This window comes from Xylocopa sonorina, chromosome 1 (assembly GCF_050948175.1).
Source record: "Xylocopa sonorina isolate GNS202 chromosome 1, iyXylSono1_principal, whole genome shotgun sequence".
Classification (NCBI taxonomy): domain Eukaryota; kingdom Metazoa; phylum Arthropoda; class Insecta; order Hymenoptera; family Apidae; genus Xylocopa; species Xylocopa sonorina.
Window position 1 is genome coordinate 9,577,311 of NC_135193.1, and position 27,581 is coordinate 9,604,891.

General features: G+C 29.1%; 4 protein-coding genes across 12 annotated transcripts; 3 read left to right on the plus strand and 1 right to left on the minus strand.

Moving 5' to 3' along the window:
- Positions 1 to 319: 319 nt before the first annotated feature.
- LOC143432664 (uncharacterized) lies at positions 320 to 6,254 on the plus strand. 3 transcript variants are annotated; one of them, XM_076909460.1, is made up of 10 exons: positions 320 to 398; positions 567 to 735; positions 918 to 1,092; positions 1,241 to 1,447; positions 1,599 to 1,810; positions 1,969 to 2,303; positions 2,379 to 3,665; positions 3,751 to 3,892; positions 5,388 to 5,780; positions 5,906 to 6,254. In XM_076909460.1, the coding sequence occupies exons 3-10, from the start codon at positions 958 to 960 to the stop codon at positions 6,120 to 6,122; spliced, it is 2,928 nt and encodes a 975-aa protein (XP_076765575.1). In that variant the 5' UTR covers positions 320 to 398; positions 567 to 735; positions 918 to 957; the 3' UTR covers positions 6,123 to 6,254. The 3 variants fall into 3 exon arrangements, with proteins under 3 accessions (XP_076765575.1, XP_076765576.1, XP_076765574.1); XM_076909459.1 differs by having other exon boundaries at positions 395 to 735; XM_076909461.1 differs by lacking the exons at positions 5,388 to 5,780; positions 5,906 to 6,254 and adding an exon at positions 3,983 to 4,079 and having other exon boundaries at positions 391 to 735.
- Positions 6,255 to 6,873: 619 nt separating this feature from the next.
- On the minus strand, positions 6,874 to 9,497 carry Arfgap1 (ADP-ribosylation factor GTPase-activating protein 1). The gene is made up of 8 exons (XM_076909463.1): positions 9,356 to 9,497; positions 9,012 to 9,293; positions 8,556 to 8,767; positions 8,252 to 8,366; positions 8,087 to 8,176; positions 7,806 to 7,865; positions 7,436 to 7,611; positions 6,874 to 7,334 (listed from the first exon to the last, which is right to left on the minus strand). Exons 1-8 carry the CDS (start codon positions 9,413 to 9,415, stop codon positions 7,130 to 7,132), a joined length of 1,200 nt encoding a protein of 399 aa, XP_076765578.1. The 5' UTR covers positions 9,416 to 9,497; the 3' UTR covers positions 6,874 to 7,129.
- Positions 9,498 to 10,216: 719 nt separating this feature from the next.
- Eif1 (eukaryotic translation initiation factor eIF1) lies at positions 10,217 to 12,306 on the plus strand. The gene is made up of 3 exons (XM_076895302.1): positions 10,217 to 10,394; positions 10,620 to 10,777; positions 11,461 to 12,306. The coding sequence occupies exons 1-3, from the start codon at positions 10,367 to 10,369 to the stop codon at positions 11,605 to 11,607; spliced, it is 333 nt and encodes a 110-aa protein (XP_076751417.1). The 5' UTR covers positions 10,217 to 10,366; the 3' UTR covers positions 11,608 to 12,306.
- Positions 12,307 to 13,145: 839 nt separating this feature from the next.
- Larp4b (La-related protein 4B) lies at positions 13,146 to 27,117 on the plus strand. 7 transcript variants are annotated; one of them, XR_013102384.1, is made up of 11 exons: positions 13,353 to 13,486; positions 14,839 to 15,205; positions 15,996 to 16,245; positions 16,459 to 16,599; positions 16,970 to 17,194; positions 17,505 to 17,647; positions 18,813 to 19,670; positions 22,508 to 22,709; positions 23,252 to 23,355; positions 23,478 to 23,789; positions 23,868 to 27,117. XR_013102384.1 is itself a non-coding variant. In XM_076902606.1 (10 exons), the coding sequence occupies exons 2-9, from the start codon at positions 14,850 to 14,852 to the stop codon at positions 23,345 to 23,347; spliced, it is 2,271 nt and encodes a 756-aa protein (XP_076758721.1). In that variant the 5' UTR covers positions 13,146 to 13,233; positions 14,839 to 14,849; the 3' UTR covers positions 23,348 to 23,355; positions 23,478 to 27,117. The 7 variants fall into 7 exon arrangements, 5 of the variants coding, with proteins under 5 accessions (XP_076758721.1, XP_076758713.1, XP_076758697.1 ...); XR_013102385.1 differs by having other exon boundaries at positions 25,491 to 27,117; XM_076902606.1 differs by lacking the exon at positions 13,353 to 13,486 and adding an exon at positions 13,146 to 13,233 and having other exon boundaries at positions 23,478 to 27,117.
- Positions 27,118 to 27,581: the final 464 nt, after the last annotated feature.

The window sequence follows — 27,581 nt, forward strand, 5'->3', positions numbered from 1 at the left end:
CTCTCTCACTTTTTCTCTCCCTGACAATATCGATCGGAAAAAGATGCAATGATGTAATATACAATTGTAGACAGATGCTAGGAAATAATTTCAATACGTATAAGACTTGCTCTCATATCGGATACTTCGCTTATGTCAAGCTGAGTTTCTACTGAAATGGTTATTTTTAGCCATTTTATGTACTAATTGCAGGAACAAAAACAAATCCACATGTTTTTATTACATACAAATGAGTTAAAATTTGTTGATAAAAAAAGTTAATTCGAAACGTATGACTTAAAACTTAAAGCAGCTACATATGTGTACGCATATAACGTGTGTAACGCATAATGTCTAGGGTTATGTTTCTGCATGTGTTGAGGCATAAGTGGTATATGTGTCTGATATAATAATTATGTGTACGTAAATTGAAAAACGAAAGCTTGTGTTAAATTCAACAATTTTATGCATTGTTATTTTATTATGTTTATATACAGAAATTTAAGAACAAATATTCATTGAAATATCTGTAAAAATTCGACATATGTATTTGCACTCCGATTATCATTATTAATTATGTTATTTAGGTTATTATGTGTTATGGAACTTAAAGTCCTAATTTTTGAAAAGTTATAAAGTATACTTTTATTATTAAATGTACAAATATGAATATTCGTGATATGAATCGATTTTCCTCAAACCTGGAAAGGAGTAAACGTCCAATTATCATTTGCTGTTAATAAGAGTCTCTAACTTGTAAGTTATTACTATTATAAGCAGCATAACCTTAAGTAAATATCAATATTTTAGCAGTGTATATTCATTTACAGACCTCAATGATACTTAATCACTTCACATAAATGTATTTTCCAATATATAGGCTTTAGTCTGTATTTTAAGAATTTCACTTTGTTAACACATGTACTCGTTCATTGTAGTGTAATTATCAGTGGATGTAAAACAAAAATAAAAAAAAAAATGTCATTTGTGAATGATGTTGATATTTATAAAAAGATGGTTTCCGAGGATATTATACAAAAAACATGTACGATGCATGAAAATTCAACAGAGTTTATAGATTTACCTAAATGTGAACACATTGAAGAAACACTGGTAACAAAATAATAAATATTTGATGAAAAATGTATTTATACAAAGTTGCATTATATTTTTCATATACATATATGCATATATAAATATATATAATTTTTTATATATTTGAAATTTATTTCATATTATTAATTAAAAATATTTTGCATAGGTTGTTGGCGAAGAAATCATCGTAGATGAAAATATGGATATAAATCAACAAATCTCAGAGGAAGTTATTTGTAAACAAAAAGATGATCCTGAGTATTTTGAGGAAGGTATGCCTATCGAGTACGCAGAAGATTCCATACCCTTATCTGCAGATAACATAGTTAAGCAAAAATGGCTTTCGAATGATATTAATAAACAAGGGCTATTGGTAAGTTTTCAGAAACACAAATTTTATGGAATGTGTTATTGAAAATTTGATAAAACTTTTAATCAAACAAACTTGAAGCAATAAATTAGTAGAAATTTATAATTCATGTTATATATAATTTTGTAATACATATATTTATATAATACTATAGTTATCAGAATCTGAAGAAAGTGAAACAAATATATGTAACAAAATAATAAATGATGATCAAGATGGAGATGAAGAAGAAACAATAGCTACATTTGTAACTGCCACTGGTCAACAATTAGCATTGTATGCAGTTGAAGATTTAGAGGAAATTTTCGCTGTAGCAGTTTATGATGAATCTGGTGAACCTCCAACGAATTTCCAATTTCTCATGAAGTATGCATATTTAGTTACTCATTGTGTTGATATTTTACTTGTTGTGCAGATTTAATTTACATAATGTAATATGGTGTTTGAAGATTAATAATATGATATTTTGAGAAAAACACCAGTAAATGTATGTATGCAAATAATGACATAATTTCATGTTGTAGATCAGATGTTGAAAGATTGATAGGTGAAGGTGCTGTTAGAACAGTAAAAAAACCAACACAGATAAAAAAGCAGTTAGTAACTACGCAATCACCGATATTTTTCTCCAAAAGTGAATCAACAAGTGATGTATCAGTACATAATGAAAATAAGATCATATCGAAAAGAAATGGAAGAGATCGAGAAAAGGAGGAAATGTTAGAAGAAAGTCCAAAGTTAATAGAAAGTTGCAATTTAAATTTAGATGCAAAACGTGTTCCTAACATCCTATACACATCCGATGAAAAACAATCTGATGTAACATATTTAATGATGGACGATTGTTCTATAAATACGGGTATGTATTAAAAAAATATAATTATTCTAATATAGTAAACTTCCAGATATATATAAAAATATTACAATTTAACAGACAATTCTGGGGAGTATGAAGAAGGTGACGAAAGCGACGGCGAACTTATAGAACAATCAACTGTACAGTATATCCTATTTGAAGGTGATCAATCGGATTCTGAACTAACATTCGATGAAATTCACGAAACTCTTCAAAATTTAAAATCGAACGCAGCAAAGAAAGAAATGACCAAAAAATTAATTAAGGATCAAAACAACTTTGGAAATGTGAAAGCAACAAAACATGAAACACCGATACATAAAAATTCTAGTAATCAAATGTCTAATACTTTAGCGGAAAGAAAATTAAATTTCTTAGATAGCCGAAAAGAATTATTAGAGACATTAGGAGACTCATCGACGGATATAATATCAAGTAGCACAAATTTAGATATATTGAACAGTTCAACTGAATGTACATCACCCGAGTCATCACAAACACAGTACAAAACTAAACGGTCCCGGAAGCAACAATTAATATCTGTAAATCGTGAGGATTCGGAGATTATCATACAACCAGCATCTCTCTTAACCGAAGAAGACAATAAAGTTAGAAAAAAAACTAGACGAAACAGGAGAGTTGTAAATCACTCTAGGCATCGTCAAAGAAATAACGTCTCGAAACGAATGAAAAGAGTCAAACGGAAAGAAGTGGAGATTATTGAAATTGACATTGACGAGGAAGAAAGTACTTTAAAATCAAAGCGGGATGTCGTTGAGATAACTATAGATGATAGTAAAGATAAATATTCTAGCGATAAAGAAAATGAAATTATAATGGTCGGAGATTCCGATGACGAGTCACAACAATCAAACTCGAAAGCAATTTTGTTACAATGCCAACACTGTTCGAGAAATTTTAGGCAGCAAAGAGCTCTAGAGACTCACTTGCGAGTTTGCTCGAAATCACCGTCGAACGCGATACGATTTAATGAACAGAAACTGAAGCAAGTAAATGGAACAACTGAAGAGATTGTTAAAAAACAGTATCCTTGTAAGATATGCCAGCAAAAATTTGATGTTGTGGTAGCGTTAGCGCGTCATGTACGTTCAGCACATTCTCAAAGGAAAAAACGTAGATTTAGTAAATCGTCGATAGAACGCCCATCTATAGAACTTAAAGAAAAAGAGCATATTGAGCCGAAAAAACAATTGACTATAATTAAGAAAATTAAAAGAAAAAGGAATCGACGACCAAATTGTACATGGGAAGCCAAAAAATTAAGTTGTTCTGATTGTGGTAGGTGGTTCCCTAGTATTGCATTATTGAAGGCACATTATTTACAGCATGGAACAAAAAAATCTGGTAAGAGTCTCGGTAATTGTTTGAAAACTCATCAATGTAATTTATCAGTGGCATTAAAATAATAATAATAAAATATTTTTTATAGAACAACAAATACGTAGATGTCAAGTATGCAAAAAATTAATTAAGTCTAGATTACTTTTTGTGCAACATTTAAAGAAACATGGAAGTTTACAAAAAAATACAAAATCTACTCCAAATATTCAGAAAAAATTACATACTACCAGGTCAGTGACAAGTAAAATTACATCGCTCAGAAAACGGGGACGTTCACGAAAACTTTGATCTCTTCAGACATTAACATGTAAAATTTCTAGAAATTGGTGATATGTGACAAAAACTGTTGCTATTTCTTCTAATGTGAAATATGTATAATATAATGTTCATAATTCCAATAAAAGTTGGAAATATTTATATGTTTGTTGAAAAAAATATCTTTACGTTAAATTACATAAATATAATATAATATCCAGTGAAGTGTATATATCATACGAATATACTATGTATATTATGGATCATTTAATTTTACATTGTCATATTATACATTTATAGCTTAACTATTGACTAAATGATTGACTTTTTCTAATTAATACTTTTCTCTTATGCTTTTTTAGTAATAATGATAATACTTAAAGAACACAACAAGTGCCGAAAATTAAATCAATTTAAAAAAATGTAGAAACACTTGCGCACACACGCATCATATACGTATGTAAGGTAAATTAGATAAGTCAGTCTTTATTCATAAGTTTAAATGGTGTACATTGGTACTTTCTCATATATTAATAATACTACTGACTATTGTAAATAAAATGATTATTGCATTAAAAGAAATATACATACATATATATATATATATATATATACATATGTAAACATTTGGTCTCTTATATGTAAAAATTTGTTTGATCATCAAATTTTTAAATATTTCGAAAATGGTTGTAAATTTCTTCTTTATATTTGATTATTTATTATTTTACTGTATTTAACTTTGCTTCTGTAACAAGTTTAGTGTTTCACAAATTTCTTAAAAATCGACAATATTTATTAAATTTATTCCACATAATATGTATGTACATATATATATTATATTATATTTTATATTATTTCAATCAACCGATACTGCTCAAGCAAACTTCCCAAATATCTGATACATACAAATTTTATCAATGAAATCGCTTCAAATTTCACACATGGTTTGCTGTATTTGGTTATATTAAGTGTTAGATATTTGCAATTATTAAATAATAATTTTATACAAAACTTTTTTGCTTAATTAAGTGGAGAGTTTTATTACGATATAAATTTAAACCAAGTTTATTGCAATCCATCCAAGTCCAAAAATTAGCATAATGTTTACTAGATTTAATGCAGCTATTTTTATACGAACTCGCCTTTATATTTTCGATAGTATTATAACAAGATATGAGATATTAGATCGTAGTACGTAACCTTAATAGCGTTCGCTATTTTCAGTATACAATTTACTTATAATATTAACATTTTATAATACATAGAAATATGTAGGAACTTATATTTTTAATATACCCGTATTCCTTTCCATTTTACCAATTGAAATTACATCAGACACGGAAGAACCGGCATTCCGACGAGTTTGTCTATTGTTGATTTTTCTTTTAAGACAACACGTTTCTGAACAATATCTTTCAACAATATTATATATTATGGAGAAAAATGAAACAATCGGTTTTTAATATCTAGTGTGAAAATGAACGTCGCCAAGAAAAAGGAAAGTGTGAAAAAGGTTGCGGAAGAAAAAAGTGAAGCAGGATGTAGTGGCAATGTAACGAAATCAAATAAGAAGTGGAATAATAAGAATAAAAAGATATTGTTAGAAGCTTTAAAAAAATATGGATCTGAAAATATTGAAGCTATATCGAAAATGTTGCCAAGCATACCGCCTAAGGATATTAAATTGAAAATTTCTGAGTATTCCCAAGAAGCAAAGAATTTATATGAAGAAGAGTTATTGAATAAATGGTTGAATTGTGGACTGTACAAATCTGGAGATAGCCTTATACCAAAAGCATTATTATTTATATCTTTATTTGAAGATCACCCACCTCCCTCGGAAATGGATGGTTACAACATAAAGTATGGGCTTATTTTATTTGTTAATCCATTTGCAATACAATCTGTTGACTAATATATAAATTGCAATTGCAGTATAACTTAACTGTATGTTTTGTTATATTAATAATGATGTGTTATTATTGTAGAGCAATATATGAGTTCCTTTATCATTCATGCTCCCAGCGAAGATCTTATTTTGATTTATCACCAAAAGATAGGGAGCTCTTATGTTTTTTATTATCGAGAGTACAAAGAAGAGTATGGCCACAGTGTCAACAAGAGATGTTGGAATATATTGGTACGGTTTATAATAAAAGACACATAAAAAGAGTATATCCAGGAAAAGGTGGACATTTCTTATAATATAAAATTAGAATCTGTTTTTATACGTTTGTGTTTAGAAATGTTTAAGAAACTTTATAGTAACATGTTTTCATTTTTGTATCAATATGAAATAATCCATTCATGATATATATATAGTAAAACACAGCAATAGACATAATGAAAAATTGTGACAATGACAAATGACATTTGCAGTAATTAAATTGATTATTTACTATTTTTCCATCAACTATGAATGAACACCTTATTATTTCTAATGTTTAATGATTTAGAACTTTTATATTATTATATTCAATTTAAAATGAATTGTCTTAATTATACATACTTAAAATTGATTTTCACTGAGAATTTCATTTATAATAATTATATGTAAAAGCAATTAGAATATATTATATTGTGCATAACTATATAAGTGAATTGAAATAGACGTTTATTGCCAAAACATTCTAAAAATACACTATTAAAATATAACTTTTTTATCTTAAACTCGATCATAATAATAACTCAAAATGATAACTTATAAAACTCATTTCATGCAATATGTATTGTAAAATGTGATATATTGACTTTATATTTTCTTTATTTAAAAGTTATATGTGTGTATAATATACGTCTTTGCCACCTTATTAATTGCATAAATCGGATAAAGATAAATAATGTAATACGCTAGCTATACTACACATTTATGGAATAAAAATACAAACGTATATTGTAAAATAATTAAAATGTAATAAAAAACAGCACAATAATATGTAGAGTACTGTACATTATATTGTTCTATTGTATTATTTAACATGCATGAATTATAAACCAGAATTTGGAGCACCATCGTTTTATGACATAACGTTTATTTATGCTTCTTAAAGCAGAAAATATACTGATATTAAAAAGGCAAGATGTAAAATAAAAATAACTTCATTTTAATAATTAGTGTTATACTATTTTGTATGAATTAAAAATTCATAAGATGGAAAGAGCATTTAAAGATCTTGAATTTTGATACAAATTTCCTAATTAATAAATAGTAATCAATTTTTTAATATTTCCCATGCATCATCTTCCAATTTCGAATTCCAATTTGATGCATGATTATCGGTACCAAAATTAATTAATGATTCTTCTTTAATTGTATCTTTTGATTTTCTTGGAATTGGTTTAGGATCCGATATTTCGATACCTTGTTTCATATCGTTACCCCAATCCCATTCACAATTTGTAGCTGATACATTGGTTCTATAAAACAATTTTAATTCAAAAAATTGTATTCAACATAATTATTTATTATTTAGATTTTGATATCTTGTTTCATTCAGGAAACAAGTAAATCAGCTTACTTGGATTGCGACGTTTTCACCAACGATGTTTTTTCAGTAGACTGATACTGAGCTGCATCACTATTTTGATACGCGGTAGAAGAACTTTGATAATGTTCTTTTGAATTATATTGATTCTGTCCGACTGAATTAGTCCCTCCAATGTCACCCCAACCTCTTCTTCCTAAATCTCCAACCTTGAATTCATACATTACAACCTTCATTCAGAATTCATTTCTCTACTTGTGCTTACAAAATATGAAATTATATGAACATTCACAGTATAATTATTAAAAGTAAGTTATAACAATATGATATTAACCAAGTGTTAAACTATCTAATTGATATGCACTATTAATTAAAAAAATATTTTCAATACACAGCAATCTACCTTAGCAGCTAAATTATTAGCTTGAGTTCCAACTTCTTCCCAAAGAGTACCATCGCGTACCTAACAAAAACAAAATAAAATAAAACCGAAAAAGAAAAAATGAAACTGAAAAATAAAATTTTGCCAAACATATATTGAAGACAAAATTAATAGTAATTATTAATATGCTATACTATTAAATAATAATCTAACAACTTATTTTAAGATCAAAGCATTTATAACTATCATAGTCACCATTTATTACTTACACCATTTATTATTATATATATATGTATATATACCTTTTGTATAGCTAATTCTCCAGTTCTAATAGCATTCTCTGTAGCTTTACTAGCTATTTTTGATGCTGATGAAGAAAGTAATGACCAACCCTACAAAATTGAATATCAATTGTAAATTGTCTATGTGGATAATTATAGATATTAAAGAATAATTAAATATCTTACACTAGCTAAAGAAGACACTGCAGTGTCAAAAAATTCTTGTGAGGAGCTTCGAGGTGGTGCTTCCATTTGGTAACCAAATCCTCCATATTTACCACCTTGACTAGGCGGAATATTACTGAAAGAGTATTACTGTGCTAGTATATTATTTAACATATTTTATTGCCATTTTAATATTTTGATATAAATCCTTAATATCTTTCATTTAGTAATTCGGAATAATGTAAAATCATAATCTAGTTTAATTAATTTTTTTCATTCACACCATTGTAATTTTTAACTGTACATATACTAAATTAATACTTACTCTGGTCTATTAGCATTTTCATTTTGTTTTCTTGCAAAGAAAGCTTCTGTTTGAGACTTACAACTATTTGAATTAAAATTTTGGTAACAATTGGATGCATCATTTTGATATGAAGAATAATCTTGTTGATTTTCTGAGTATGTTAAAGTTTGAAAATCCTTTGCAGAGGATTTAGTCGGACTCCAACTTTCTCCACGAGCTAATGTTGCAATCTATTTATTTACATAAAATATAATTTCTTGTTTTCAAAAATATAATATTAATTATACACATTAGAAATATTATTCTATGTACTTAGATAACTTCTAGACCAACTAAGAAAGCTATATAAAAGGCATAAAATTTAAATCTTTAATTAGTTTCATTATAGTTTTGACAATAACATAATCAACAAAAATATGTATTATAACAGGAAAAGTAGAAGAGTGTGACCAAAAGCATTAAGATATATTCTACCTTGTCTCTATATAATGCTGCTGCTTTAGTATTATACTTTTGAGTTATTGACATACTCTCATCCCAATCAGGTTGAGATTCAAAGAATTCACGAGCATTTTTGTTACCGCCGACTCTCATTTTTTCTAATTCTAAATCTTTCCATTTGTCCATAGAGATAGACCGTACAAATGATAAATGGACACCTAATCCTCTATGCTTGCCCGAACATTCAAGACAGATCCATATACCATACGTGACAGAAACCCACTGTGGATTATGCGTTCCACATTCGAAACATCTCTGGAAAATAAAACAGAATTAACATATGGAATGCTGTTAAGAGGAGAACACGAGTGTATTACATTATTCTCATCCTTGGGTTTCAGTTCACTTAAAATTCTTCGTGTACGTGGACTGGCCATATTTCGTATTACTCAAACTCAAATCAAATCGAGTCCAATATCTATGTTGTAAATTAAAGATCCACCATACTGCATTTATGTCATCAAACACCTGACGGAAGTTTGTTCCGTTTTTTCATGGATAGTAAACGGATAACAGTACTGATTAATTCCGATACATATATATGTCAATTAGTTCCTATCTATTTGAAATTCTATCATATCAAAAAGATAGTAATCGTATTATTTACATGCAACCGAATTGAACAGAACATCACAAAGTCTGAGAAATTGATCATTTCATCGAATATGTCGATCCATATGATAGAAGAGAACTAACAATGATTAAAAATTTAAGTACGGTGAGGTTGTACAATATACCGCTACAGTGCGCTATAATATGTATAAAGTGTACCGACTACATTCTTTTTCTTTTTATAAGTAGGTGGAAAATAAAATCACGTGCTTATTATAAAACGAAAATATATCTATATTTGTATAACAAATATTTGCTACATTCAATTAAAAAATTGTTATTCATAATTAAAATAAACGTTGTTTTTATTTCATTTGTATATTACATATATGCGTAGGGCATATATATTATAAAAATCTATAATTATTTTGTACTTTATTTTAAGAATATATAAAACCAGAATAATTAAACCTGTAGCGTAAAATTAAGTGAGTAATAGTTCAAGTACGATCGCTGGTCATTACCAATCAGATAATGCGGCATTTTCTTCATGTAAACGACGCTTATCGCTGTAAAGCGCGCATGCGCAACCCCACCCACTGTTCATGACAAATGCAACTTTTACTTCCGGTTGACTTCAGCCTCTGCACAAGGTTTTTTGGATTTAGCAGTATTCTTGCTTGGTGCTTCTGTTATCCTACATCATCCGTGATTTTTCTCAGCTGCACTTGCACTTTGCAATTCTATATCTCCCGGGGATATATTTTGTTTGTCGTATGTCCATCCAGAATCTCAACACATTCGGTAAATATAATATTTTCTATTTTGTAAAGACCGATCATATTCTAGAAGATAGTTTTATCAAAATGGCGATGGCGTCTTTTGCTTGCATCATAGTACGCAATTAACATTTTACATCGTTTCTTTCTTTTGTTTACTATAATCATTACTTTCAAAAAGTAATTTATTAATCGAACATAAAATTAAATGAATTTTAACATAATTTCGATCGTTTGGCCTTTCTTTCAGACCCCTTTGCAGATGCAATCAAGGGTTCAGATGATGATGTCCAAGACGGTCTCGTGCATATAAGGATCCAACAACGGAATGGTCGTAAGACCTTAACAACTGTGCAAGGACTTTCATCTGAATATGACTTGAAGAAAATCGTGAGAGCATGTAAAAAGGTAACGAAAACATATATCTACTTCGCAACTTTTAACAATTGTATTTTGTCAGTATCAAATAGTGTACTAAAAATAGAGCTGATGCAGACAACTGTCCACTGTAAGATTGTAATTGCACCCAACTTTACAAACATCTATACACACACACACACACATACACACACGTATATATACATATGTATTAGATTTTCTAGAAAAATTTTCTTAGCGCGATAAATTATTTCATATTATCACATTTTTACTAACTATTTATACAGAAAAATATTTTCCACATTAGAGCTATATTTCAGTAACATATTTTTACGCATAACGAATTCGTAAAAATATTCGACTGATAAAACTGAATATTACTTTTTTATCGAAGAAAGTGAACGAAATTTGAATTTAATTTCATTTTCTTTGATTCATATACACATATAATTTTCATTATATGGAAATAATTTTCATTATTCTCTCTCTCTCTCTCTCTCTCCCACTCTCTCTCTCTCACTCTGCATGTATGTATATGCGCGCGCGCGTAAGAGAAATCTGCGCGCGCATCTCGCACTTAAACAAGTTTATAAAAATTCCTTTATTAATACTTTTTCAATGTTTATTTAAATGTTTTTTACTGTATTATAAAAGTCGCAAAATGTGTACGATATAAAATGAGAATGGGGCAAAATGAAAATGTTTGTTTATAGGAGTTTGCCTGCAATGGGACAGTAATCGAACACCCGGAGTACGGGGAGGTGTTGCAGCTGCAGGGGGACCAGCGAGAGAATATATGCCAGTGGCTAACAAAGTCAGGTCTGGCCAAACCTGACCAACTCAAAGTCCATGGTTTTTAACCAGCAAACACCCATGCCACTATCTAAGAACACTCCACCTTCATCAACACCTTATCATCTTAAATTATCTGTATCAGTCATCAATACTTGTTGATACATCGTGAGATATCCTATTATATACACATATATATTTCAATAAAAAATATATAACAGTAACGATATAGGCACAATATTCTAATGAGAACATTTGTAAGATTGTAGGAAGCAATATTTTACAGCCTTATGTTAGGTAATCCACTAAACTCATCACGTTTTAAAGTAGTAGCGATAACTAATTAGTGATTTGTGAAAAATATACAAAGGATAGATACAAATAGTAACGGATGGCTCTTCTTTTCTGGATTAGGTAGTATGTATCTCGGCGCTATAGACGTGTTCAGAGAGAGAAAGAGAGGGGTTATCAAAGAAAAAGAATTATTTTAGGCCCAATATTGGCTTTATTGTGTGTAATGCTGAATGCTTTGTTTTGTTTATACAGTAGGGTAACAGGCCTGGTTTTTACATTGTCATGTCCAAGTTTTGTGCCTTTAATTCCACATTGATTGTATTATTTATTGAAAGGATCATCTTTTATTGTAATGGATTTACTTTGAGGGAGAATTGCCAATTTTTTCCTTTTTTAAAAACAGTATTGACAAATGAAATCAATTGTTTTCAATAAAAATGTGGCTGTTCTAAATAAATGGTAATTCACCACTATTTTGACTTTCTTCTCCTTCCCCCTATGCTTTTAACAATTAATTAAATATGTTAGAGTAATGAAATAGTACATTGAAGAATGTAAGAATTGATGGAAAAACTTAAAATTATCAAACTATATTAAATTAATAAAAAGTTTACATGCAATTAGATAATTTATGGTAAGAGGAAAAAATTGCTATTTAAGTATTTAGTTATAGCTTAGATAAAATTGTATTTATATTCTTGATTAATTTTATTTATAATCTTAATCACATTTAATTAGTATTGTTTCCATATTAAAATGTAATGTATGTTTTCTTTATTGATATGCACATATATAGCAATTACATAGACTGATACCTAAATTTATCATTTTCATCAGTACCATTTGTTGTATATGCTTTTATATTTAAATAAAATTAATGATCAAAGTAAGTAATGATTGACATACATAAGTTATATAAACGTTAAAGAACTTATTTAAAGATTTTGTATTTCTACTTATATATATATGTGTGAGGGCATCTTTACTTGCTTATACGCTTTTTTCTATTATATGAACATGTTACACAACAAGTGCAATAATTTTATATGAAGTTTAGGTTAAGTTCGATATCTTTATATTTAATTAATAATTGATAAGAGAAAATAAAATTAGCGAAATCGTTTAATAAAGAACAGTTTTCAATATAAATATATACATACGTGTGATAACATATTAATGTACTAATGTTGAATTTCGATTAAGTGAACGTGACAGACGGAAATTATTTGTAAAGATTCAAATTTACCGGGCACGAGTCGTAGCAATCTAACCACTAGATATCACTATAGTCGGGCTACATACTTACGACCCACAATGCACCAAGCTACGGCATGTGCCTTTCTGTGTCGGCCATTTTGTAGTTTCCTTGAGAAATTGTGTTGAGTTGATTCATCTTCTCGGTAAGAATTTTATAAAATTGTAAAACGGCGCGACTCACATTGATCCAAATGATGTAGAGGATTGAGGGCAGATGCTTATGGCTAACTATTCATAGCTTGAGAACGAAGAATAAGGTTGCGTTTTTTGCGCACAACCGTGTGCGCTCACGGTACTTACACCCGAAGAACGAGCCAGTAAACGAAGCTGCCGAGAAACACCTATTGATAAAGGCACATGGAATCCGGGATTGTTTCGGGATGAATGGTGATTTCGGTAACGATATACGATACGCATAAGTGTACTGTCCAAGTGGTTGTCACCATATCTGCGTGCGTGAACGTGTTGGCCCGGCCAACGTCTCGCTCTATATTTGGCTAATCGCATCCAACATATTGCATATCTTGCCTTTTCAAAATTTTTACTTTTCATGCCGTAACCTTTCCTAAAGAACTATATCAGAAGGATACAATGTGACGTTTAAGTGTGAATGCTTGACGATTGCACATTGATACTGAACAAGAGCAAATCTTAGCATGTGGCACGGTTTGTACAATCAACAATTCAATTTTAACATTCAGCAGAATCAGTGAAACATTTCGGTTTTTTTTCTGCCAACGTATAAACGTTCCTTTTCATTGTCTCGCCTTTTCCACGTAGAATCGAATGGCAATTAATCGAGAACAGCCGTTTCATGTGAACGTCTAAAAAATCTGGAATCTCTCTCTGTCCTTCTATTTTTACATTTATCGTTCTTTTACGGTCTATTGAGAGACTTCGTGTAAATAAATTTCACACAATTTGAATACTGCGACATATATGCATTTTGGGCATGCACATACACGCCCGCGCGCGCGCGCGCGTGCATACATACGCACACACATACACATTATGCGCACGTACTATGGTGCTATTGAACATAAGAACGCGCGCGCGCGCATCATACGTGCGACACACATACACTTCTTTATGAGTCGTGTATGGATGTGTTTCATAGATGTATGTGCATAAGTATATATATATATATATATATATATATATATATATATATATATATATAGGTGCTGCAAATGTATTACATCAGACTAGTATATTATGCATATTACATACTTTTAATCACATTTCTGGAGATCTATATTCTTTAACAAACATGTTTAACACTTAACATTGTTCTGTCTTGCACTTTGTTGTATAGTTCTTAAAAACTATTGAAGAAAAGAACTATATTTGAACATTATACACTTAGAAAATGATGGATGATTGAAATTATTTTATGTGACTAGAAAAATAAATTGAAGTTTATGTATATTTAACAATACAAACAGCTACTACATTATTTAATTTTTTAGTATAAAAGAACAAGAGATCATTTCTCAAGGTTCTTAGTTTGTTAGTTCTTTATAAATTTGTAATTTTGTTGTACTAAAAATACATATATTTATTTAATTATTTTGTTTCTTTATGATAAAATATTTAATGACTTAATTAGAATTGTGTGAAATTAATAACTGATAGTAAAATTATATATTACATGTAACAACATGTAAGTATTATTATATGGGCATTGGTAGTCTTTGTAACACGACATCTTGATATATATTACTGATTACGTTTTGTGTTCTTTGTAGGGTACGTGTACATGAATGGGGACATTGGGAAGCTCCCACCAGGGGCGGTTTATCCAGCCACCCCTGAACCTCTGGGTTCTGTTGGGGGTGCAATTGGAAGCACTGCATCCAATTTGGAATATAACGTCATGAACGGTGTTCCAAGCGGAAATGAATTGCTATTGGAAGCGGGTGTTGGTACTCTAGAACCTTCGCCGCAACATACTATGGGTATAGGAGGTGCCACGGGTTATGGGCCAGTGGATGTTGCTCCTTTAGGTGATGTGCCAAATCAACCTGCTCTAATGGGTGATTTATCTGCCCCTGGTATACCTCTGGAACAACTTAAACAAATGCTCTCTTCACAACTTGAGTACTATTTCTCCAGGTAAGCTATTGATCTAATAAATAACTATCACACATTATAGTATTGATTATTCTTTCCTTAATGGTTATAAACTTATGGTTATAAAGTCATTCTACATCTAAAATTATTTTTTGCAATTTATCTCATTTGTTCTTTTATTTCAATGTTGTATTTTTTTCATATAATGCCAATATAACATTGTTTTTAAAGTTTTGATAAGGTTTCTATAATTAATTTTATAACATGGTAATTTCAAAGTTAGATATTTATGCATTAACATATACCAACTTTTTCTGTTGTTGTGTATTATTATGTTTTACTTTTTTATTGTTATTAAGCAACTTGTTTATATAGCCTTGCTTAGTTAAAATGTACCATCTAAAACATTTAATTAATTGTGAGGTTAATTCTACATCTGCAGTATGTATACATGTTCCATAGAATGATATAGCTTGTTACAATAATATGAGTAAACTTAATAATTAAATATTTTTTGTCCTAATTGAAGAAAGAGAAAATTTAATTACAGAAGCTTAATATAATGTAGTATTTGTTATGTAACCTTTAATATATAGTGTTTTGGTTTTAATTTATTTATTGCATATGTATAAAAAATTAGAGGTTCATTTTTAAAATTAATTATACTTACAATTTTTTTATTAACGAACGTAAGGAATAATATTAAATTAATATTTAATGATTAATATGTCATTTGATACATATAGATACTTTTATTTATTATGCAATATTTTTGTAACATCTTGCATTTCACTGTTTGCAATTACTGACTGGATTTTTCTTTTGTTTTTAGAGAAAACTTAGCTAATGATACATATTTATTATCACAAATGGATAATGATCAATATGTACCAATATGGACAGTAGCGAATTTTAACCAAGTGAAGAAGTTAACAAAGGATATAAAACTTATAACAGAAGTTCTAAGGGAATCTCCTAATGTACAAGTTGACGAAGAAGGGCAGAAAGTAAGACCTAATCACAAACGGTGCATTGTAATACTTCGTGAAATACCAGATAACACTCCATTGGAAGATGTGAAGGTGAAAAAAATACTAATATTTGCACATATATATATTTTTTCTATTGTATCTTTTTTATTATAATATAGTATGTGTGTTGTTATAGTTAATTATAAGTTGATCTTGAGAATTAGATACATTGATATAGATATAAAAGTTACAATGTTATAACTATAATAGTGCAATGATCTTCAGTGTTTATCCAATGCCAACAATATAAGGCTTTTATTACAGAATTTATTCTCTGGTGAAGGATGTCCAAGGTTTATTTCGTGTGAATTTGCACATAATAGCTCTTGGTATGTAACTTTTGAATCTGACGAAGATGCTCAGAAGGCCTACAGGTTTTTACGCGAAGAAGTTCGGGAGTTTCAGGTAATTTTTAGTTATAAAATTACTTCATTATCAACCTGCATATAGTCCTAAAATCTTTAAACTACATCATTTAATTACTTGATACTTGCTTATTACCTGTGTCAACATATATGCTTTTTTCTTTACTACTTTAAATAAAATATTCATTACATATACTATATATGTATAATTATTAACACAAACTAATTTATATTGAGGAAAGTAAACATTTTTTTTCTGTAAAAAGAAAATTGTAATATTTCCATTTTTATAAGAACTGATAACTATAGTTATTACTAATTTATATTAATAGTTCGTGCAATATAATTTATTTATACAGTTCTTTTGTTCTTTGCTGTTTAATGTTTATGTCTGTTATTTATTAATTTAGGGAAAGCCAATAATGGCGAGAATCAAAGCTAAACCAATGAATAGGCTACCAATCCCGGCAGTTGCTAGTGTGAGTGGTATTAAAAATGGTTACAGAACACCACCACCACCACCTGTTTATGATCCAAATACCTACACAGCTGGTCAGCAACGCTTCCTTTATACGAATGGTACTACTATGCCACAAACTACCATACCGCCATATGCCAATCAGGTTCATGTATATGTAAGTAGATAGTGCTTTATAAAGGATTTAATCGATAAATTTATGATAGTTTACAAATGTAATTAGATTTATGCTATTTTTAATTACGATAAGGATTTATATCAAATAACTTATTTATAGTTTTCAATATACTTTTATTTGCATTATTCTACATTCAAAATTTGATTATTTAACTTTTTTAGATTACTAATATCTTTATTTACATGATATGTATATGATCAAATATTTATTTATACGTTACAAGATTTCAAAGTCTATTTAAATCTGTTAAGTATTTCAAACTTTGAGCAACTTTGTATAATTTTTATAGCATCAACCATTTTATCCTCCTGGAATGATGTCTTGGGGACCTGCAAGTCCCGCTTATTTCGATATGTCAGGTGTTTTCATGAATGGTATTACACCACATAGCACATTTAAACCACATAACCCAAGATTCAATCCCCGTCACAGGTATACAGTTAACATTAATCATTTTTAACGCAATATTAGAAATATGTACTAATTTTATTATTATAAAAGTTACATATATTCTCTCACATCGATATATTCGATATATTGTTTCTTTGATATAGAATAAAATATATATTCGGAGTATTAAATGAATCTACAGTATTTCTAAATAAATTAAATTTTGAATAATATAAACAAGTTTCTTTAGATAAAAAGTTTAAAGATCTTATATTGTAATTTTCCTAAAAGTTATTTTGTACAGCATTTAACTGAAGTAGGTGGCCAAACATCGGTATCGCATTCTACTTTTTATAGAGACAAAGAAGGGTTATATCGCTGCAATAACGACATAATTCTACAGTAATGATTTTCTGAAAAACAATTTGAATGTCACAAATTATAATCTTGTAAAAGTATCATATTCAACTGTTAAATTGATATAAGAGATATTGAACTGAAATAAAAGTATTATATATAATACCGATACTCTTTCCTCAGTGCCATGACCTGTCAAAAACTATTCGTTCTGCACCAATAACGCAAAAGCGGAAAGTTTGAAGTTGTGGTATTATTGCATTAAATGAGCAATATAAACGTCGATCGGAAATGCTTCTTTTTGAGAGATATTGACATAGAAAGAATGCATAGGACTTAAACAAACTGCTATAAATGATTTTCTTCTGTAGCGATAACTGCTTAATATTAGTATTTTGTGGACATTGAATTTGACTACATGCAGCAATGGTGCAATTTGCAAGTGTTTCACATTATCAATACAATTTTTGTGAATTAAGTTCTAATATGAATATACATTACAAATCAAAACTTAAAGATATTACCAATTTCCAAAATCATTATAGTATTATTATTATTAATTTTAACGATTGAATAATGATAACGCTACCTAAAATTGTACATAATAGCATTTCATATTAAGTTCTATTGTCATTAAAAAATCTGTACATTTAGAAAAAGAAGTTTTTGTCTCTTTGTTTATTTAACCTTTTTGTATTGTAAAAAAAAAAACAGAATACGACGGTAAAGTTTGTCCACCTATTTCAGTTACAACTTGTCTACTTACATGCATAATAATGCACACATACACACACATACACACACATAAATATATATATATATATATATGTATGTATATTATGTGAAACAGAAATAAACAAAGAAATGGGTCTGAAAGACCAGGCTTAATGGACGGTGGAGGCAATATGGTGCCAATGGGACGGACTTCGCATCCGCCTATAAGCGGGGCGCCGATATCCTTAGGAGCGACAGTTCCAACTTTTACTTCGAGCTTGCCTACGGTGAAGCCAACTTCTTCTTCCTATCAGACCGGCACAAAGTTCCATTCCTCACACACAACCGTAGCGACAGGGGAGACCCAATATAATAGCAGCCATTCGAAGGCATCCCAAGAGAATGACGCTCAAACGCTGGACTCTGGGGTACAATTTACGCGTCATCGTATGCATCGTAGGACCAAAGACCAAGAGTCATTATCGAAGGCAAACAGTAGCCCCTTACCGTCGATCAGAGAGTCTACCCCGGCCAGTAATAATAACACGCAATGTAACCGAGGGGTACAGTTCGATTTGGAAGCTTCTGCTTTCCCTCCTCTTCCTGGCCTAGATGCTGATCTTGCAAAATCCCATAATGCTTCAGTAGAAACTATTATTACTGATTGTACGCAATCGCAGAATAGGCTTTCAGATGTAGTTAAAGGTACCGCAAAATTGAAAAGTGTCAAAGAGAAAGAACCGACAGGAGCACAGCAACAACAACAACAATACCATCAACAACCGACAAGTAACAGCAGTAGGTCTGCAAGTCCAGGGTCAAGTGCTGGTGGTCATGCTGGTGTTTCGCTAGAAGCTGCAACAGGTTCTGGCAGTGCATCAACTACTCCCGTTACATCTACAAACGCCAGCTCTAATGCTTCTGCTAGCAACAATGACTCCACAGACATCGCTCTCAGCACCATCACTCTCACTCCCCCGTCATCTCCTGATAAGTGAGTGTGCTTTCTTCTTATACATACATACATACATACATATATACGTACACATACAGAAGTAGATACGCGCTCGAGCGCGCGCGACATATATATATATATATATACCAAGAATATCCAACTTACGTACGTGCATATATATATATATATATATATATATATATACGTATTATGTCAGGTATATGTACATACATAATCTGTGTATGTGCATGTGTGTAATAGAACGAATATATAATTCTGTTCTCGTTGTAAAAGCGAAGTAGTTGTTTAATTACATTTCTAAAGTATTGCTTATTATAAATTATTGTTAAACTTCTTTAAATCGCTTTTATATGATACATTGCATATATAATGTATATATGCATAGACATATAACCTACACAAATATATACATACATATAGACACGCACGCACATACACACATATACATCAGAATGACTTATGTGCAGGCAGTCAATATAGAGCCTGAAATGATTGCTAAGCTGTGTTTGATAGTGTTGGCTGCATTATATGCGTGCTATGCTCTGTATGGTGGATGTGTATTAGTGAAAGTTATATAGTCCATCTATATTTTCATATCATCTATATAAGAAGGAAAGGGAAAGTAGTTGTTCATGGTAGTTTGTTTCAGTGTATATTATGTTCTCTTAGTATGGTACTATAATAATGTTCAAGTTTCTGCTTATTTACTAATTCATAAATAGAATGTATAAACATAGTAAATTAATATTTACTGTGCTAAAGTGAGTAAAAATACGTGAATATTGAAATATATGTTTTACTTTCGGAAAGTTTTATACTATGTGAGCAAAATGTTCATGTATTATTTTTTAATTTGTCAATAATTTAATAAGCGTATTTAATAAAAGATACCAAACATACTTTGTAATTATTCAGTTTTGTCTTCAGTAATGTTCCACAAAATTTGTTGATACTCTAATAGTTTTTCACTTTTAATCTTTTGTTTAAATAAATTTATATCAGATACAATATATAATATATTAATATGTAAAAGTATTGAAATTATATTTAAAAATTTGTTTGCTGTGGTATAATCATTAGACTTTCCCTTTCTTAATTATCTTATACTCATATAGAGCAGTAAGATGTAGGTGTATCTTTTTTTTTTCCTTTTTTTTTTATTTTTGAATTTATCATTACTTTATTATCTATGGTGGTTAATTTTTGTAGGCGTGCTCAGTTGTTCCAATTTGCCATTTATTTCTATTCATTGCTACATCTCTCCTCTCTCCCCCATCTCCATTGAATGACAAGTTGTTTAATGTTGTTTGGAATGCCTCGCTAGTATGGTTCTTTCACTGAAGAGAACAGATTTTTTGAATAAGAGCTGGTGCTCCACTTGATGAAAGAGCAAACATTTAATTTTAAAGCGTAAAAAAATGCTCAAAATCGAGGTAATCATTTGATACTAGGTAGTCAGAAGTTATACCATTCTTCTTATAGTAATTACATAATACGACAAAATGTTTCAATGCGTATGTATGCAAGAATGTATGCAGTACTCTGTGGTAGCACAATTTATATTTTTCTTGCCTATACTACTGCGGCAAATGAACAATACATATGAACTATTATATTATTCAGGGTTCTTTAATATATGAGTTTATTATTATTTTATTACTATTATTATTTTATCACTTTCGTCATATCATTTTCGACTACATTGCCATTTTCATTACCGTTGTCGTTACCTATACATATATCATATCAATGGTTAGCATTGTCATCACTATGAACATCATAATTCTTACTACTAATATTATTGCTAATGTTGCTATTAAAAACTGCTAATACAACTACTATTGTTACCATCTTTTGCACTGTAACTATGAGGATTAAAGGTATAATTATAAACATCAGTAACATTTTTTTACAGTGATTGTTATTCTTGTGTGTATCACTGTCAATTATTATTACTTATTATATCATTTCCTTCAAGGGGTTTCTCTTTTTTTTTTTCTCCAATTCATTTTCATAACTACTTTTGTGTTAGTACAACAGTTATTATCACTGTTACCAATGATTGTTGTTGGTAATTTCTATCTCCTGTAATACATACTATCTTCCATATTGCTTGTTATTACTACTATTACTGTTATTATGGTTACTATTAGTGATTCTACTATTACTAATATTATTGATGTTGGTATTTATCATTATTACCAAGAATATTTTCATCTTTACAGTGTTTTTAACATCTCCTGTTATGAAATTATCATTATCATTAACATTATCACACTGAATATCATCATTCTCATCATTATTCACTACTATTATTATTACTATTACTGCTACTACTACCATTACTATTACTGCTACTATTACTGTCACTACTACTACCACTATTACTACTATTACTACTATTATTCATTATTATAATGTTATGTTATATTATATTATATTATTATATTATACTATATTATATTAGAAATATTAATTGTTCATTTTCAAGTTATTCTTAAAGGCATTTCAATTAAATTCTTAATTTTTAATATAAAGTTAAGCTGTAATATTCGGCACATGAATATAATAAAAAGCATGGTTCATTATTAATGGATGACTATAGATTCATTGTCAGTGAAAGTAAATAAATGATATGTATACTGGTTTGTTAAATAAGTGTTGCAATCTTGCAAGACCCACTCCCTTAACTATGTAGTATTTCTTTTTTTATTTTTTGTCTTTTTTTCTCCTTGAATGAAAAATGTACATAATAGTGGCTGTCTTATTATTTTGTGCATGATATTTTAAGGTGCACAATCGTAATTATTTAATGTATATTGAATATATGTTATATTATACTTATGCACGTTCAGGTTTAGTCCTTTATTATTGAAATGCACCGCTGACAGATCTGTTAAGACTGACGATTCGAACATGGTGAACGGAGTGGACGAGGCTGTTTCAAATGCACACACAATGGAAGATTCTGAACAAGTATCTAGGTGTGAATGTAATGTCCCTACTGCCTCACAAAATTCCCAGTCACAAACGGGAGTGACGTCTACCTTCCCTGTAGTAAGTATATTCTCACTTCTTATGCAATTTTCTATATTTTCTTCTATTATATTAGCAGCTTAACAATGTATGCTTGTATAATATTAATATAGTAAGAGAAGTGTATTATCATATTTGTCTTTAATAGTGCATAACAATTGAATGTTACAGGATTAACAAATATTATTGATGGAATAAAAATAAAATAAGAGATACCAGTATCGTTTCAGTTATCATAAATTTTATACAGAATAATTTTATTTTTATAATACTTATCAAACAATTCTTTTATAGTTATAACGTTTCTATGTAGTTAATGTTATATTAATAATATTTCAGATAGTTTTATTAATCGTATTTATCATATTAAACACGTATCTTTGGTTGAGTTTGTTTTTTAAGTAGCTACTTAATCATTTATGAGCGAGATCACTTTTCAGGATTTGTTTTCAAATAAAATTACTTTCATAGATTTTTCTTAACACAGTGAAGAATACTATTTTGAAACAAGTAAATATTATTTAATATAAAACTCAATAAGTAACAAACATGTCTCATTCTAGGATCTTACAAGACCGAGTTATGCCCAAGTAGCACAACACTGTCGCGAACTACCTTGTACAAAACATAAGACAGATGAAAGGGATGGAAATGTGTAAATCCATATGTAAGTAAACAAATTTTTTTATACACGTTCATTAGTTGTTTCTATTGTTTTTGCAAAAGTAAGCAAGGTTTTCAAATAATGTACATGAAATTGAAGATGTAGTGAAATGAGTACCTTTGCAGATACTACCGCAGCGAATTTCAATATTTAGCTGTTATTCTTCATCTGGATTATATGGATTATGTACCACACTGCTTTTATCCTACTCTGGATATAATATAGTGGGTATGAAGAAAACTTTTTACATTGTACAGTGACTTCGCCTACAATGAATGTGGTATCAATTAACTATGAATCATAACGAAAAAAAAATTATTTGAAGAAACTCTCTCTAATTCGCTGCATATTTAAAAAATAAAAAAATAATAATACGTTTGCTGGCAGGATAATACATTGTGTAGAAGAGTTATTGCTTTGGTTCTGTGATTTTGGAGGTACATATTTGTTAGCTTGTAAAAATGTTAAACTAAGGTATTAATCTTTTAATTCCTTTCTCCTCTCCCCTTTAATAGCACAGGGCCGTAACTGGGAAATGTTTATCTTTGTGCCAAACCTTGCTATGTGCATACAGCTTTATGAATGTTCAGAGTGCAACGAAACTTATTCTCAGACAGAATTCTGATTTAGAAAAAGAAACAAAATAATTAAAAAAAGGAATGTAATTTTTAAAGCAGATAAATCATAAGGATGTTTATTTTGGAAAAAGAAATATTAATTTTTGTTTTCTTATAATTTTCAATATTTCATTTAAATTATTTTTATATATACATATATATAGGCAAGATTTCCATATTTTCCAGAATATTGATGACAATTAATGTACAAATGAAATATATACTGTATCACCTGAGTTTTAATTTCTATAAAAACTCAAAAAGATAAGAATTTAAACTAAAAGAAAAGAAGAAAAGTGCTATATATGTGAGATATTGATTATTCATGGTCTCGCTATTATTGCCTACAATAAATAACTTATTAGGTCATCTTATCAAAAGAAAAACTATTCAAATTTACTATAGTCATTAAATCTATTGTAAGAACATACCAGTAAAAGTATCTTATCATTGTGTTTACCTCTAGAAACGAAGATCAAACTATATTTTATAATTGTTCTTATAAATAACAGTAATTATTCAAAGTAAAGATACTTGTATAATTAAACTTTTGTTTTTAAATGTATTGTTTTACACGTATAAACCAAAAGTTTCTATATATTGGTTTGTTATATTTTCTTCATTACATATTTTGTGCATGCTTATAATTAATATTTTTATCAATAAAATTTATTTAGCAATAAAGACATTCAGTCTGTTGTATTTATCAAGAAAATTAGAAAGTACTGTAATCATTATATTATAAGACAAAAGATGTAAATTGGGTATATTTATTCATAAAATTATCTACGATAGTTTCTAAGATGTGGTGTTATGTACAAGAAGAAACTACTGTAACAGAGGAAATTTAAATTAGAATGTTAGTATACTTCAAAAATATAGCATTCCATATTGCCTCAAATACATTCTAGTCTCCACTAGAAGCTTTAAAAATTTTGTATATTCCAAGTGATTCGGAATTAATGATAAAGTATCGGTTGTTATTGATATTCTGGAAATGATATTATAAATAAATTTTAATTTTGTGTTCATCTTAAATGGAATAAGAGAGACAATTGTTACGACATGTTTAGGCACCTATTTACGGCACTGACTTTTTCTTTTTAATATTACTGTTACATAAGATAACATACAATTTAGAATTATGCTTTGGCAAGTAATATAAGAGTTGTCAGAAATATGGTCTTTGAGCACACGTTTAAGTGCCTCAAAATGTTGTGTATATTACAGGAGCTTGGCTTTAGGTGTTATATAATTACATGTACCTATACATTATAACAAAAGAAACGCATATGATATATTTGTTACTGATATGCGTGCAGAAATCGAAGTAAATGGATATTAAAAGGAAAACCAATCTCCTGAACTATAAAATAATCAACAACATGTATAATTATACTTTACATTTATAATACTGCCTTTTAATTTCTTTTTATATCTGAAACAATTAGTCATGATGTTGGATAATACAGAAAAATTTATTGTCAAACTGTAAATGCATTAAGATATTGACTGTTTCAGTTTAAACCGTGGTGCTGTAAACACTCTGCTTTAGCCTCAATTTGTAGCACAACTTATATTAATTGTATCTCGATAATACTTTTGGAATTTTGAGAGATGTAACGCGATTGATTACATCGAGAAACAAATACGATATATTTAACATACACACATAATTATCTTTTCATTAGTAAATTCACTCATTTTTCAAGTTACGAAGTTTAATACAACTCCTAATATTGTTTTATTTTATTTTTTAGTTTTGTCACATTGATTTTCTTTTTTTGTTTATTGTTTTCTTCTTTTCTTTTTTTAAATCATACGTAATGAGAAATATAAAATATACCAAGTTTAATAGTCTTTTTAAAAAAAATGATATTGTTTTTATTAGCAAAATTTATTATTTCCTTTTAATATATCATATGATGTAATACTTCAGTAAATGTGCGATAGTATATTGACAGCAATCTTTAAATATATCAATAAATAACAAAGTTCATTTATACGAAAGGTAAACTGTTGTGTAAACGATACATCCTATACAGAATATTTTTTTGTATTTCAAGTACGATCGCCTTTGTTTTTTTTTTTTAATTCTATAAGTACTTTTGACTACTTTAATATCGTGTGAAGATAATTAAAGGAGAAATACTTAATAAACGGTATAGCAATTTGTCAATTAATTTACTGAGTTTTTATATATATAAAATATATGTACATATATAATGTACATTAGCGTGAATTTACTGATAAAAAGATTAATATATAAATACGAAAGATACACACACGTATATATATATTAAAAAAAATTAAATAAGCATTAACATTTCTCGATAATGGAGTTTTTAGAAAACGTGAAGAATGTTAAAGTGATTTATCTTACTTTATGCGTTACCCTATAAATTATGTATAGCTAATTATGTGTATGCTTTGAATATTCATTTTAATTATCGCTACGGATTATATGTAAAAAAATTTGAAAGTTGATTCCTGTCTATACATTGTCTTTACTAAATGTATGGAATTTAATGTAAGAAACAATAACAAAAAAATACTGTTGGTATAATGTATACCTGTACAATACAAAGTGAGAAATAGACGCACCAATACCTTGGATCGTAATGATCGCTTGCTCTGTCTAACAATAATATACCTTATAGTTGTTTAAAATGTTTATTTTGTGAATTGCACAAGACGAGAACACTTTTAAGCTTCACATAAGGAACGTTAGCGACAGTGAAAGTTTGTGCTGTGTGATTAAAAGACGTAAAATGTACGGTGATTTCGAGTTAATATGGTTCCAATGGTCCAGGGTAAGGGTAGCATATGCTGGGATAAAATTGTGATTGAAGTGTTTGAAGAAAAAAGAAATGGTATATTAGAACTCCGTTCTTTTTTTAATAATCTCGTCACAAAGAAAATCGTGGCTGATAAACTTACGTTAACTCATTCATCAGAATAAACTGTGATTAGATTGAAGTCCAACAAGAAATACAATGTATAATGTACTCCGTTTCGTAGGCTTCAGGCCTAGAAAGTCTGATTTTTTAACTACTACGAAAAACTTGTGTATTATAATATGATCTATGACGTTTGTTTATTACTATGTAAAGTGACAAATTTCAAAATTAAACATTAATTACTGTTATTGGTTTTTGCTTTTACTTTAGCAACAATAAGTCTCACAGATTAAGTTACATGTATACTTTTATCCGCTAGAGATTTATATAGATGCAGATTAGACAAAATATGGCCTAGCATTTGTGAATAAAATAGGAAGAAAGAAAGGGAGAGAGAGAGAGAGAGAGAAAGGAAGAGAGAAAGAGAGAGAGAGAGCGAGAGAGAAAGCTCTGAGGTATTCCAGTAAACACGGTGGTAATTGATGTATTTATATACATATGACGAGAACCATTTCTGCATGTAATTTAATTCAGGGCATAAAGAAACTGCCAATATCTTTGAAACAAGAGACTGACAGTATCTTTACACAAGATGCAGATTCAATTAAAAAATTGCGAAACCTTCTTAAGTATTGTTCCACGAAAAGATATAATAATTGTTTGCATGTACAAAGCTGGAAAAATGGAGATTTTGTACATTAGAAGGAATCAA